At 37.6% G+C, this 13,631-nt stretch overlaps 1 protein-coding gene across 5 annotated transcripts in view; it reads left to right on the top strand.

Annotated features, from left to right (window-relative positions):
• Nucleotides 1-13,631, top strand: part of LOC147317724 (ADP-ribosylation factor-like protein 15) — a 113,170-nt gene that overhangs the window by 38,231 nt on the left and 61,308 nt on the right. For all 5 annotated transcript variants that reach the window (XM_086315005.1, XM_086315009.1, XM_086315006.1 and 2 more), the window contains 2 exons: nt 554-698; nt 2,140-2,199. In XM_086315005.1, coding sequence (XP_086171131.1) covers nt 554-698; nt 2,140-2,199 — 205 coding nt within the window. The remainder of the gene's footprint in view (nt 1-553; nt 699-2,139; nt 2,200-13,631) is intronic.

Below are 13,631 nucleotides of genomic sequence, written 5' to 3'. Positions count from 1 at the left end.
GCCGTGATTCATGGAGTGACAGGTCTGCCTCTGGCTGCCATAAGGGCCCAATCAGACAAGGTTTACATGCAGACAAAAACGTGTTGGACCAGCACTTGGATGCATGCATCTAACCCCCTGATTGAATATAGTTTGTCAATGACATTTTCTCTATGTGGCATGATTAAATTAGATCGTTCGTACATGTAGAAATCATGGTAGTATCATTCTTTGTCATGGTGCATTCTTTTTTTTTTATTAAGCTTTCTGCTCAATCATTTGTATACTTTTTGCTCCTTGTACATCAGCTGCACGTGTATCCTATACTCAGCCTGTTTTTTCACGAGGTGTGAATTTTTGTTTTGCCGTATGAAGACAGAAATGCCTGTGAGAGTTGTCATGCAGAGTTATGGAGGCAAGAATTTATCCTAAGAATTGTTTTGATTGCAAATGCAGAATTATAGCGGTCCTCCCTCCAATTCCCTATCCCCCCCCCCCCCCCCCCCCCCCCCCCCCCCCCCGTCGCGTAGAATTGTCTTCCAATGCATTCATTGCTTTGTATGCTTTGTTTTAGTGTTTTCGGGCACTGTGCTGTAAAGGACCCCCACCGCCGAGACCAGAGTATGATGTGGTGTGCATTGGCCTGACAGGTGCTGGAAAGACCAGCTTGCTCTCACGCCTCTGTAGTGAGAGCACCGATGGCATAGTTCCTACAACAGGTATGTGGTTATAAGACATGGATCAGTGGAAAAGAAGGCATAAAAAATTAGGTACAACAGCAGAGGGTGCATGCTTATCTCCCTTCGCTCACATGTGTTCTTGCAATCTTTCTCCTTTTTAGTCCTTTGTGATTCGAATCTGAAGGACATCATGTTCTTGAAACAGATAGATAGTACTATCCAGGTATTAGTTTTCCAATAGAGGAAGGACTTTTTCCAGTCCCAGTGTTTGTGCCAGAATAGATGTCAGGATGTCACCTGCCAATACTTTTTTTTTTTTTCTTCTTCAATCAAGTGGCAGGCTGGTGTTATGTCCAGAATAGAAGGAGTTTTCAGGGTTTGCACATCATTCTTGTGGTAGTCAGCACTCTGCTTTCCATATATGCAATCCCTCAAGAACCCTGACATTCCTGTCTCCTTCGCGGGCTTTGACAGCAGCAGTGTTGAGCTGTTGCAGAAGTCCCACTTTAGATTTACTCTTTTTCCAGGAGAAGCTAAATATAACGTAATTCCCAAATGTGCTGCCTGTAACAGTTAGTTTGCATTTTTCTGTGTCAGGGGGTGTGTTAGGTGAGTGAATAGCTCTCTGCGCCTGCTGATGAGTATTAGATTATTCTGTTATTATAAAAAAGTTATTATTATAAGCCTTAATAGATAAATTAGAAAATTAGTGTTCATCTCTGAAAGCAGATTTAGCTGTCAGCACTGTCCATCTGCCAAATGTACAGAGGGAAGAACAGGAAGGCCAATAAAGGGGGAACTCTCCTGCTAATATTCTTACTTCCTGCTTTATAATTGTGCACTGTTGTAATGTACATAGTGATTAATTTAGATGCTTGTAAAATCATAATCTGCTTTCAAATCTCTCCTCCTATTTGTAAATGTTGTCAGGAAATGAATTCCCACCAAGACAAGTTAGCATAATTTGAGCAACATTAAATTTGCCCTTTAGTGGGTTTCTCCACTATTTCCCGTACGCAGCCGCATAAACAAACCACATAATACACGATAGTACTTAGTTGTATCCTCCGCTAACCCCAACATAGAACAAAACACTTTTCTGTTTAGCTCTTCTTGTTTTTCTGTTTTTCTAAAACTGGACCACACAAAGTGTTTTTCTTTCATGTTTATAACACAAATATGTTGTCAGTCCTGTGTGTGTTCACCAGCTGGTTTGGAAAAGGTACACCAAATATCCCGGGGAAACCTAATGATAAAATTGATTTCTTTTTCTTTCCTTTTTTTTCTTTCTTTCTTTAAAGAAAAAAAAATCCACTTTCTCACTATTGAAAAGTAAATGGAGCCAGCATTCCTAAAAGCTGACTCTCATCACTCCTAGCATGTGCTGGACACACACACACTGACACGGAGGGAAGTACAATTTTTTTTTTTTTTTTAGGTGATTGCAATGATGAATTTTCATTGTTTTCTTTCCTCTCAGGTTTCAGCATCAAAGCAGTACCGTTTCCAAATGCCATCTTGAATGTAAAAGAACTTGGAGGTAAGAAGTAAATGCAGGAATTCAAGTTTGTAACGTCTGTATTAGATGAAACGGAGTGACCCAGCAATGAAATGCTGTGGGCCATCGTAGACATTAACAGGTTAACTGGCCCCTGTAACAGTAACTGCATCATGTGATTATTGGGATTTTCTGTTTTCTTTGTATTACTGTAGGGTCTTTACCTTACAATATAAAGTAGGCAACGGTTATTGTGCCATAATGAATGTTTTCTTTTTTGAAATCCGTACTTTATGATCTGTTTACCCACCAAACTATGACCAGCTTCTTTTTCCAATGACATCATTGGAATATTTTGTTCCTCGATTACAAAACACTCATATGTTGCACAGGTATACAAAAGTCCATATGTGACCTGTTAGATATATACTTTAATGGTTTGTCTGTCTTTAATCTGTATTCACCCCATCTCTTCAATTGAAATTTACACAAGCGGGCACAAACATCAAGAATGGGGAAAAATGTTTCTTTTTGTGTCCTGTAGCATGACATCTTTCAGACACAGGCGTGTGTGTGTATAGATGTCAGATGTGTTAGTGTGTTTGTTTTTTGGTGTGTTTTAAATTTCCAATGCTGAACAACGTGCACCGTATTATTCCTGGAAATGTACAACCCTCGAGGAAGCTATTAAGTTGAGATGAGGAAACCTGAGGTGGAGGATGGGATAAATAAACGGAGCTAATGCAATCGAAGTCCTTAAAGAGAGCCTTGAGAAATAAAAGGAATAGATTGTTTTGTAATTTCAGTTTCCTGTGCATGACAGGTGCAGTGCATATTTTCAAGGATCACCCAACTTAGGCGTCTGAAAAGATGAAGCACACACACTCACACAAATGCAAAAAGAGGCACTGGGGGGGGACCACCAACGAGGGAGCTACCAAATTTGGACAGAACGCATTAGGGGTTTTGTTTTTTGTTTTATTACCCCCCAAAAGAGGTTTTTCTGGATTGGGTCAAAGCCAGTCTGGTGGTAACAGTGGTAACATGATTGTGGTTGGAAAAACACTGGTCCCACGGATGACACACTTGATTTAGAGACGTTAGTATAGGCTGCCACCACAGAAAAGCGTGATGAAATCTGTTCTCTCTTTCTCTTAGCCCTCCTGCCTGAACACTTACTCCCCTGCTCCTTTCCTTGTAAATACACAGAGCACAGGCAGTTGAGTGATTTATGTTGCCATCCGATATGGATGTATTGGAGACGGTGAAAACAAGCACATGTTTTGATGCCTCTACTAACTACCTTTTCTTTTCTTTTTTTCTTTCTTCTTCTTCTTCTTTTTTTTTTTTTCTTTTTTTTTGAGGATATTGGATATTGTGTGTGAGAAAAGGTGTTGATTTGCAGCCATTATGTTTTCCCTGCACAGGCATCCACCTTTTCTTCCAGTTGTATATGACGCAAATATATAATTGGAAGAGTTTGTGTTCTTGCATAATTTTCCACTGGTCCGTTTTCATGCAGAGACCCTCAGAGTGTCTTCTGATTATGGCAGGCTTGTTCTGCACAGTTTGAAACTTACTCAACACTTCCCACTTCTGTCAGTATTCTTTTATTCCTCCCCTTTCCCTATGGCTTTAAAACAAGCAAACATGCCTGCTTTAGTTTTATGTTATTTTGCACTGCATCAATGATGCAGAAAAATGATACAAGATGTGACGCACAGACATCAGTGTTCCTGACCCCGAAACCCTTGTTTTACACAATGCCTCTGTGGCTTGTTCTCTTTACTCAGCCCTGACTAAGGCAAGAGAAGACGCTCTTGTTGAGAAGTGTCAGGATGTGAAGCACTTCCCGTGTATTTCCTTCCCATGCCACCGGAAAGCCTATTGAAGATCAGTGAGGTACTGACGCTTAACAGTCAGAAAGGTAAAGCTAGTTTTGCGTATTTAGGTGACGTATGTGCCCTAGGTCAGATGACCTGTTTGTCAGTATTTGTTTGTTTGAGTAGAGCACACAAACCATTTAAAAGACACAAAGTCACATAAAACTTCCTCACAAAAGCTCAAGCATTCAAGCATTTTATTTTTTTATGTGCTGTTCTTCATTTCCTTGGTTTTGTAAGTCTCATTATTGCTCAACCTTTTACATCTGGGAGACAAAGGTAGTTTCAGCTGAACTGGAAGCGGGTATATGGGAGTATGTTAAGGTCAACATTTCTGGCACACAGCAAAATCTTTCATAAGTTGAACTCGTGAACATATGAGGAGAATACAAACTTGACATTATCAGAAATTGTCCTTTGTCACGTGTAGCAAGCAGCAGGAGATGTTTTGCATCAGTTTTGTTTTTCTTTATTTCTATAGTGCCAAATCACAACAACGTTCACCTCGTGGTCCTTTTATATTGAAAGGTAAAGACCCTACAATTACACAAAAAACCCCAACAATCAGGTTAAAGATATTCCATGCAGCTGATTCTGACATTTGCACGCACAATCACCTTCATTGGGTAATTTCTAGGAAAATTTCTAGATCTGGCATAAATTCGAGCATGGTACAGCAAAAGGAAACCAACCAGCAACAAGTCAGTTTGAGCAAAAGGAAACCAACCAGCAACAAGTCAGTTTGTGAAAGCTTTTCCTACATAGATATTCAACAATTAACTATAAGTGTTACTGCAAGATAAAAGCGCTTATGAACCAAATAACTCCGACCATGTAAAGTTAGAGTGCAGTCTCATTGAGTGCTGAGGTGCATTGTGTGAAAAAGTCACCAAGACTCTGCTGAGACCCAGTAACTGCTGAGTTAAAACCTTCTCTGCCATTCACATCAGCACAAAAGCTGTGTACTGGGAACTTCATGACATGGGTTTCTATCGCCAAACAGGTCCTCTAGGAGCATATGTATAGGTGACCCTGTAATTTTGATCATATGGTGTTGTACTTGGAGTTTGCTATAAAAATATAAAAGGACTGGAATGGTTGTGCATTGGTCATGCACAACTAGATCCACCTACATGGTGGATCTGTGTATTGTCACCAGGGGATAGTATCAAAATATGCAGAAAACAAATGAGCTACGCTTATTTGTTTGGGCTGTTGTTTGTGCTTTAGCTTAGCCTCCACTACAGAGAAGGCAGAGGTCATAATGTACGTGTGTTGTTTTGCGTGGTGAACTCTGCTCTTGCGTTCCACCTATGCAAGCTATCTGTGCCTTCAGGCAGCACAGTGTTGTCTTTATTTTTTCTTTGTTTATGGAGTACTGCACATAAGCATGTTGTTATATTGAGCTATACTAAGCCAGTAAATCCGTACTTAAAGCATAATTAGCTTGTATTTTACTTGACACCCGAATAAACTTTTTTTTCCCAAGGCTTCGGTGCTTCTGCATATTGGCGAACTTAACTATAGCATTAAACTATAGCATGTGAACTGCATGTGACCTACAGTTCAGTGCTGTGTCTGAACTCTTTCTACACGTAGCATGGGGCTCTGGAGCCGATCTATCCTGGCAATGTGCTGCTCACGCTGTAGATTCTGTGTAGATGCCGCATAAGTCTGGTTATGCATTTTTAAATCGCCGTGCTTTGAGTGCACTGGACCAGATTATCATATCTACAAAATGTCCTATAGACTAAAGACACAAATCAACCTTTGGGAAGGCATGCCCTGATGGATGTTACCAGGCGGGGCGATATGTTTGTCTGAGTCATGCATTTGTTACTGACTTGTTTTAATTTGTTCTCCTTTTCATCCTTAACTCTGATTTTTGTCTTTTCCTTCTGCCTACCATACCTTCTGATCTTTAAAATTGTGTCTGTGTTGTGCTGTTAGATGTTTTCAAGAAAAAAAGACCAAAAAACTCCCCAAAACAATGCCTCACTTTGTTTTACTCCTGTCAAGCTTCCCTTATTGATTTAGACACATTGTCTGGCCTTGATAAAACACCCTGCTCGTATCAGACAAGGCTTGTCTGTCGTGCCAGTCAGTGTATTTAGCTTGTAAATAACTTCGTAATTTCCACTTCTCTGCAGGATTGACAAAACTTTGCTGAGAGAAGAGTATGACAGGATGAAAGGACAAAATAAACACATCCAAGCCTGATTTAACTCTAACCTGGAGAAGATGAATCTGAATAATTTGGATTCCACCTCCGAACAAGTTATTTGTAAATTAAGATAAATGTGCATGGAAAAAGAGCAAAAGTGTGATCTCACCGCAGAGTCTGTCTGCTCTCAGAGGCGACAAAATCCAAATAATCTTCTGCTCTGTCTTAGCTTTTTATTTAAATAGTGACACAGTCAATCAGTGTCATCAGTATGCCATGCTGTATTACCCTCTCAGGACTAATTAGAAATTATAATCAGGCGTTAAATAAATAAATACCCAGAGAGAACTGTGCCTTTTTAATTCTAGGATGGAAGCATGAAGAGATTGATACTGTTCATTTATTCAGTGGACAACAACACTGCAGCAAAACTGCATCATTTTTTTGTACTTATCTTCAGTCTGACACACATTAGCTACTGTGCCAGGTATGAGGATTAGGTGGGAAGGGCACCTCCAGTGTGTGTGTGTGTGTGTGTGTGTGTGTGTGTGTCTACATGTGTGGACAGTGATGTGACGTCAAGTCTAGACGGGCCATTTCACAGTGTGCATTCATGTCACGCAGGGACAGCTGATGAAGTGACCCTAATAGTCACAACACACTGCTGTTGTTCTGTAGCGATGTGGCTGGAGTTAAGAATTTAGACATTTGATTTGAACAACAGCGGTGCATCTTTGTACATGCAGAGGTGTTGTTAATACGGGCTGTAGACTATTTGAAACAAGGCTTTACATTACTTTGTTATTTTTCATTACTATACATACGCTATTGGTGATAGTTAATGAATATTGATTTGGTGTATGATGTTTAAGTTTGACCTTTTTATTTCTAGATTAGCATGTGTGTCTGTGTGATCATGTTAATGACTGTATACAGGTGCTGCATGCATCATTATTATCATATAGTTGAAAAAGAAATCTGAAAAAAGGCCTTAATTCTTAAAGTTCCTCTTTCCAAGGTAAAACATAGTGCAACCATAACATCTTAGTAAGTAATAATAATGGTTGTTTATTTAAAAAATACTACAAAAGTAGTTTATTTAAATAGCATTTGGAGCCTTGCCCAATTTTTTTTATGAGTAGGATTTATCGGCTTAATCATTAGAGGTGGGAATCACCATACAACTCACAATACAATATTATCATAATACTTAACGCACGATACGATATTATTGCAATTTTTAAAAATATTTTGCGATATTCAAATTCTGTACATAAAGGTAAACTTTATCAATATTCATTTTATCTAATATCAAAGGCTCACACTCAATCTTTCTCTCATTTCAGTCAGTTTTATAAACTGAACGGTTTGTATTACAGTCTAGTCCAACTTAACTGAATGCAACCATCTGGTACAATTATAGCTATTCTGAACTATGCAATTGATGAAAACTATGCAGCCCATTCAGCAACTGAAGAATTTGAAAGTAAACTAGAAAAATTTGCATTTCCTGCGAAAATGCAGTGTGGATGCTTAAAGCTGAAGCTGTATGCAAAAAGTAGCTGAAAAAGCTGAAAAGTTGCAGAAATTGTAAAAACTTTGCAGAAGCAAAAGAAGTTTGCTAAAATGGAATAACTTAGCAGAACTGCAATATCTTAGAGGAAACATAATACTTGGCAGAAATACAATAGCATAGCAGAATTTAGCAGAAATATTGTAACTTACCAGAAACATGATAACTTCTCAAAAATACAAGAATTTAGGAGAAATAGTATAAGATAACAGAAAGAATATATTTAGCCAAAAATACTTAAACATTACAGAAACACTATGATTTAGAAAAATAGTACAACAGAGCAGAAATATTGTGATTTACCAGAGACACTGTGATGAACTATGAATATTGTAATTTTAAATTAAGACTATGTTTTAGCACAAATATTATAATTTGGCAGAAATACTATAATTTAGCAGAAATACTATATTAAGCACAAATCCTATAAAAAGCAGAAATGGTATGATTAAGCATAAATACTACATTTAGTAGAAATACTTTGTTTTAGCACAAATCCTATGAAAAGCAGAAATACTATATTAAGCACAAATCCTATAAAAGCAGAAATAGTATATTAAGCACAAATCTTATAAAATAGCAGAAATAGTGTGATTTAGCACAATAGTAATAAGTTAAAAAGAAAAATTGGAAAATCAAAATGGACAGCTGAAAAAATGCTGAACATGCTGAGGTTCCCTCAAATATACTTGTTAAATGACAAAAATCAGCAAAAAAATTTATGACTGCCACACAATTACAAATATGTACACATGAGGAAACACACATGCACAGAGAGACACACACACAAGATCCAATTCAGTCAACCAGTCTAAATATATTGAATTTGAATCTTACAATGGGATCATCCCATTAAAAGGCTTTCTCTCTCTCTCTGTCACACACACACACAAACACACACACACACACACACACACACACACACACACACACACACACACACACACACACACACAGGGAGAGAGAAGTAAGTTTCTAGGTCAGCCTGGGAGCTGGTGAATTTGAATCCACCAATCAGAGAGGCTGTGCACTTTTCCCCACCAAAACAGGTGCATCTGTTTACACACGCAGCAGCACAGAGAGACACAGGATTTTTGCAGTCTATTTCTCATAGTGACGACTCCCCTCAAACAAATGACCGTAATTTCCTAACCGTAGGGGCTAGAACGGTCATTCTTACACCGTTTTGTTCAGAAGAGATGGGGGAATCTTCAAGTGTTGACAATTTAATATTAAAATATGAATTTTTAGAGATATATGACATGGATGACTTGTTGACTTAGAAGCCACGAATTCCCCAATATGCAAATTTGAATGCCTGAGACCACATATGTGATTGGCTGGCTGGGAAGCCGTGCAGGCCCTGATTTGTGGATTTGAATTCCTCAGCCCTCAGATATGATTGGCTGGCTTAGAAGCCACGAAGGCCCCAATATGCAAATTTGAATGCCTCAGGACACTTATTTGATTGGCTGGGAAACTGTGCAGGCCCTGATTTGAAAATTTGAATGTCTCAGTCCTCACAAAGGATTGGCTGCCTGGGGACCTGGCAGAAATATATAGAAATACTATTATTAAGCATAAATACTACATTTAGTAGAAATACTATGTTTTAGCACAAATATTATAAAAAGAAGAAAAACTATAATTTAGCAGAAATACTATATTAAGCACAAATCCTATGAAAAGCAGAAATAGTATGACTTAGCAGAAATACTGTATTTAGCACAAGTACCGAAAAGTACCAGAAATACTATGATTTAGCAGAATAGTAATAACTTATTGAAACACAAATGCACAGAGGGACACACAAACACAGGCTCTAATCCAGTCAACCAGTCTAAATATGTTCAATTTAAATCCTACAATGACATGCTGTCAAATAAGGGCAGGGTCCTCTCTCTCCCACTAAACACACACACACACACACACACACACACACACACACACACACACAGGGAGAGAGGACTAAGTTTCTAGGTCAGCCTGGGAGCTGCTGAATTTGAATCCACCAATCAGAGAGGCTGTTTACGTTTTCCCGCCAAAACAGGTGCATCTTTTTACACACGCAGCACAGAGACATAGACCTGCTTCTTTCAGTTTATTTCACATAGTGAGGATTCCCCTCAAACAAATGACCATAATTTCCTAACCATAGGGGCTAGAGCGGTCATTCTTACACCGTTTTGTTCAGAAGAGATGGGGGAATCTTCAAGTGTTGACAATTTATCATTAAAATATGAATTTTTAGAGATATATGACATGGATGACTTGTTGACTTAGAAGCCACGAATTCCCCAATATGCAAATTTGAATACCTGGAGCCCACATACATGATTGGCTGGCTGGGAAGCTGTGCAGGCCCTGATTTGTGGATTTGAATTCCTCAGCCCTCAGATATGATTGGCTGGCTTAGAAGCCATGAAGGCCCCAATATGCAAATTTGAATGCCTCAGGACACATATATGATTGGCTGGGAAGCCGTGCAGGCCCTGATTTGAAAATTTGAATTTCTCAGTCCTCACAGAGGATTGGCTGCCTGGGGACCTGGCAGAAATATATAGAAATACTATGATTAAGCATAAATACTACATTTAGTAGAAATACTATGTTTTAGCACAAATACTATAAAAAGCAGAAATACTATAATTTAGCAGAAATACTATATTAAGCACAAATCCTATAAAAAGCAGAAATAGGATGATTAAGCATAAACACTACATTTAGTAGAAATACTATGTTTGAGCAAAAATCCTATAAAAAGCAGAAATACTATATTAGGCACAAATCCCATAAAAAGCAGAAATAGTATGATTAAGCATAAATACTACATTTAGTAGAAATACTATGTTTTAGCACAAATATTATAAAAAGCAGAAATATTGTAATTTAGCAGAAATACTATATTAGGCACAAATCTTATAAAATAGCAGAAATAGTATTATTTAGCACAATAGTAATAAGTTAAACAGAAAAATTGGAAAAGCAAAATGGACAGCTGAAAAAATGCTGAACATGCTGAGGGTCCCTCAAATATACTTGTTAAATGAAAAAATCAGCAAAAAAATGCACAGGGAGAGAGAAGTAAGTTTCTAGGTCAGCCTGGGAGCTGCTGAATTTGAATCCACCAATCAGAGAGCCTGTGTACTTTTTCCCGCCAAAACATGTGCCTCTTTTTACACACGCAGCACAGAGAGGCACAGGATTATTGCAGCCTATTTCTCATAGTGAGGACTCCCCTCAAACAAATGAAAATAATTTCCTAACCGTAGGGGCTAGAGCGGTCATTCTTACACCGTTTTGTTCAGAAGAGATGGGGGAATCTTCCAGTGTTTACAATTTATCATTAAAATATGAATTATTAAAGATATTTGACTTGTAATGCACCATAACTGAGTAGAGCGAAGCAAAAACTGCCTTGACTTGCCCTCAAACAACGCTTTCTAACTCTAAATCTATTTGGAGTATCGATATCATTCTTTCACCGTAAGAGACAGCAGGGTTTGGTGAACAATCATGGAAATTTTCAGGTCTCTGTGGAAATCCAACAAAAAGTTATGACGAGAGAAAAAAGTGGTTCATTTCCACAGTTTGAAATCTGAAGAAATCTGAGCGAAGGACAAATTTCCTACCCTCAAACAAGTCCAACTCATTTCAGAACGGTAATAGGTGAGAAAATAATTCTTGAATTGTGAGCGTCACGAGTGTCTGAAGATATACCGGGACAAGCCTCATGTCTTAACTTTGCTTCGTTAAGGAGATATGACGATTCGAATATGCCTCTCATTACAGAAATGCAGCGGTGATTTTGAACAAACTCTCCATTGACTTTATATGGAGAGTTTTCTGACCTTGTGTTAGTCTGAGGAGATTTGCCAAAATTATATAAATCCCACAACAATGATGGTGACATTTTCTGAAAGCCAGCAAAAATACCTACGTTTTGATGTATAATTTGTGGAAGTTGAGTGAAAATTGAGCAAGTAGCAGGAAGTTGTTCGGACATGAAGTGAAAATTGCAAAACCTTCAGTGGCACACTGGAAGCCAAGAGCATAGCAACCATAACAACACATGTATTTTGTGAAAAATCACAATTTTGCAACTCAAAACTTTAAGAGGCATAAAAGTAAAACAGTAAAAGATTTGAAAAAGCTGAATCATACCTGAATAGCCCAATAATTTGTGAACATTTTAAAATTTGAATGGTTGTTCTAGGTGAAAGTATGAGGAAGTAGTTAAGTTTCAAAAACAAGCAAATTTTAGCAGAATTGCTGAAGTTTCCCATTCATTTCAATGGGACAAATTAAAGGAAAAAAGCTTAATATTTTAAAAAGTATAATAGCAAAAAAATAGCAAAAGTCATAGCCGGAAAGAGCAAAAATAGCAGAATAGTTTAAAATTTGAACGGTGAAAATCGGCTGAAAATTGTGGAAGTAGTTCTACGGCGAAAAGTGTACGGAAGCAACTTGAAGAATAACTAGAAAAATTTGCATTTCCTGCGAAAATGCAGTGTGGATGCTTAAAGCTGAAGCTGTATGCAAAAAGTAGCTGAAAAAGCTGAAAAGTTGCAGAAATTGTAAAAACTTTGCAGAAGCAAAATAAGTTTGCTAAAATGGAATAACTTAGCAGAACTGCAATATCTTAGAGGAAACATAATACTTGGCAGAAATACAATAGCATAGCAGAATTTAGCAGAAATATTGTAACTTACCAGAAACATGATAACTTCTCAAAAATACAAGAATTTAGGAGAAATAGTATAAGATAACAGAAAGAATATATTTAGCCAAAAATACTTAAACATTACAGAAACACTATGATTTAGAAAAATAGTACAACAGAGCAGAAATATTGTGATTTACCAGAGACACTGTGATGAACTACGAATATTGTAATTTTAAATTAAGACTATGTTTTAGCACAAACATTATAATTTGGCAGAAATACTATAATTTAGCACAAATACTATAAAAAGCAGAAATACTATAATTTAGCAGAAATACTTTATTAAGCACAAACCCTATAAAAAGCAGAAATACTGTACTATGATTTGGTAGAAAAAACTATAATTAATCAGAAATACTATATTTGGCAGAAATACGGTATTTGGCACAAATCTTATAAAATAGCAGAAATGGTATGATTTAGCACAATAGTAATAACTTAAACAGAAAAATTGGAAAAGCAAAAATGGACAGCTGAAAAAATGATGAACATGCTGAACGTCCCTCAACTATACTTGTTAAATGAAAAAAATCAGCAAAAAAATCTATAACAGCCACACAATCACAAATATGTACACATAAGAAAACACACATGCACAGAGAGACACACACACAAGATCCAATTCAGTCAACCAGTCTAAATATATTGAATTTAAATCTTAGAATGAGATCATCCCATTAAAAGCCTTTCTCTCTCTCTCTCTCTCTCTCTCTGTCACACACACACACACACACACACACACACACACACACACACACACACACACACACACACACACACACACACACACACACAGGGAGAGAAAAGTGAGTTTCTAGGTCAGCCTGGGAGCTGCTGAATTTGAATCCACCAATCAGAGAGCCTGTGCACTCTTTCCCTCCAAAACAGGTGCATCCTTTTTACACACGCAGCACAGAGAGGCACAGGATCATTGCAGTCTATTTCTCATAATGATGACTCCCCTCAAACAAATGACCATAATTTCCTAACCGTAGGAGCTAGAACGGTCATTCTTACACCGTTTTGTTCAGAAGAGATGGGGGAATCTTCAAGTGTTGACAATTTATCATTAAAATATGAATTTTTAGAGATATATGACACGGATGACTTGTTGACTTAGAAGCCACG

This window comes from Aulonocara sp. 'chitande type north' Nkhata Bay, linkage group LG12, assembly GCF_057382095.1.
Source record: "Aulonocara sp. 'chitande type north' Nkhata Bay isolate Kocher_YH1m ecotype deep benthic linkage group LG12, A_spYH_male_GT1.1, whole genome shotgun sequence".
NCBI classification, from domain to species: domain Eukaryota; kingdom Metazoa; phylum Chordata; class Actinopteri; order Cichliformes; family Cichlidae; genus Aulonocara; species Aulonocara sp. 'chitande type north' Nkhata Bay.
The sequence above is the reverse complement of the archived record's forward strand: the minus strand, read 5'-3'. Positions and strand labels throughout refer to the sequence as shown.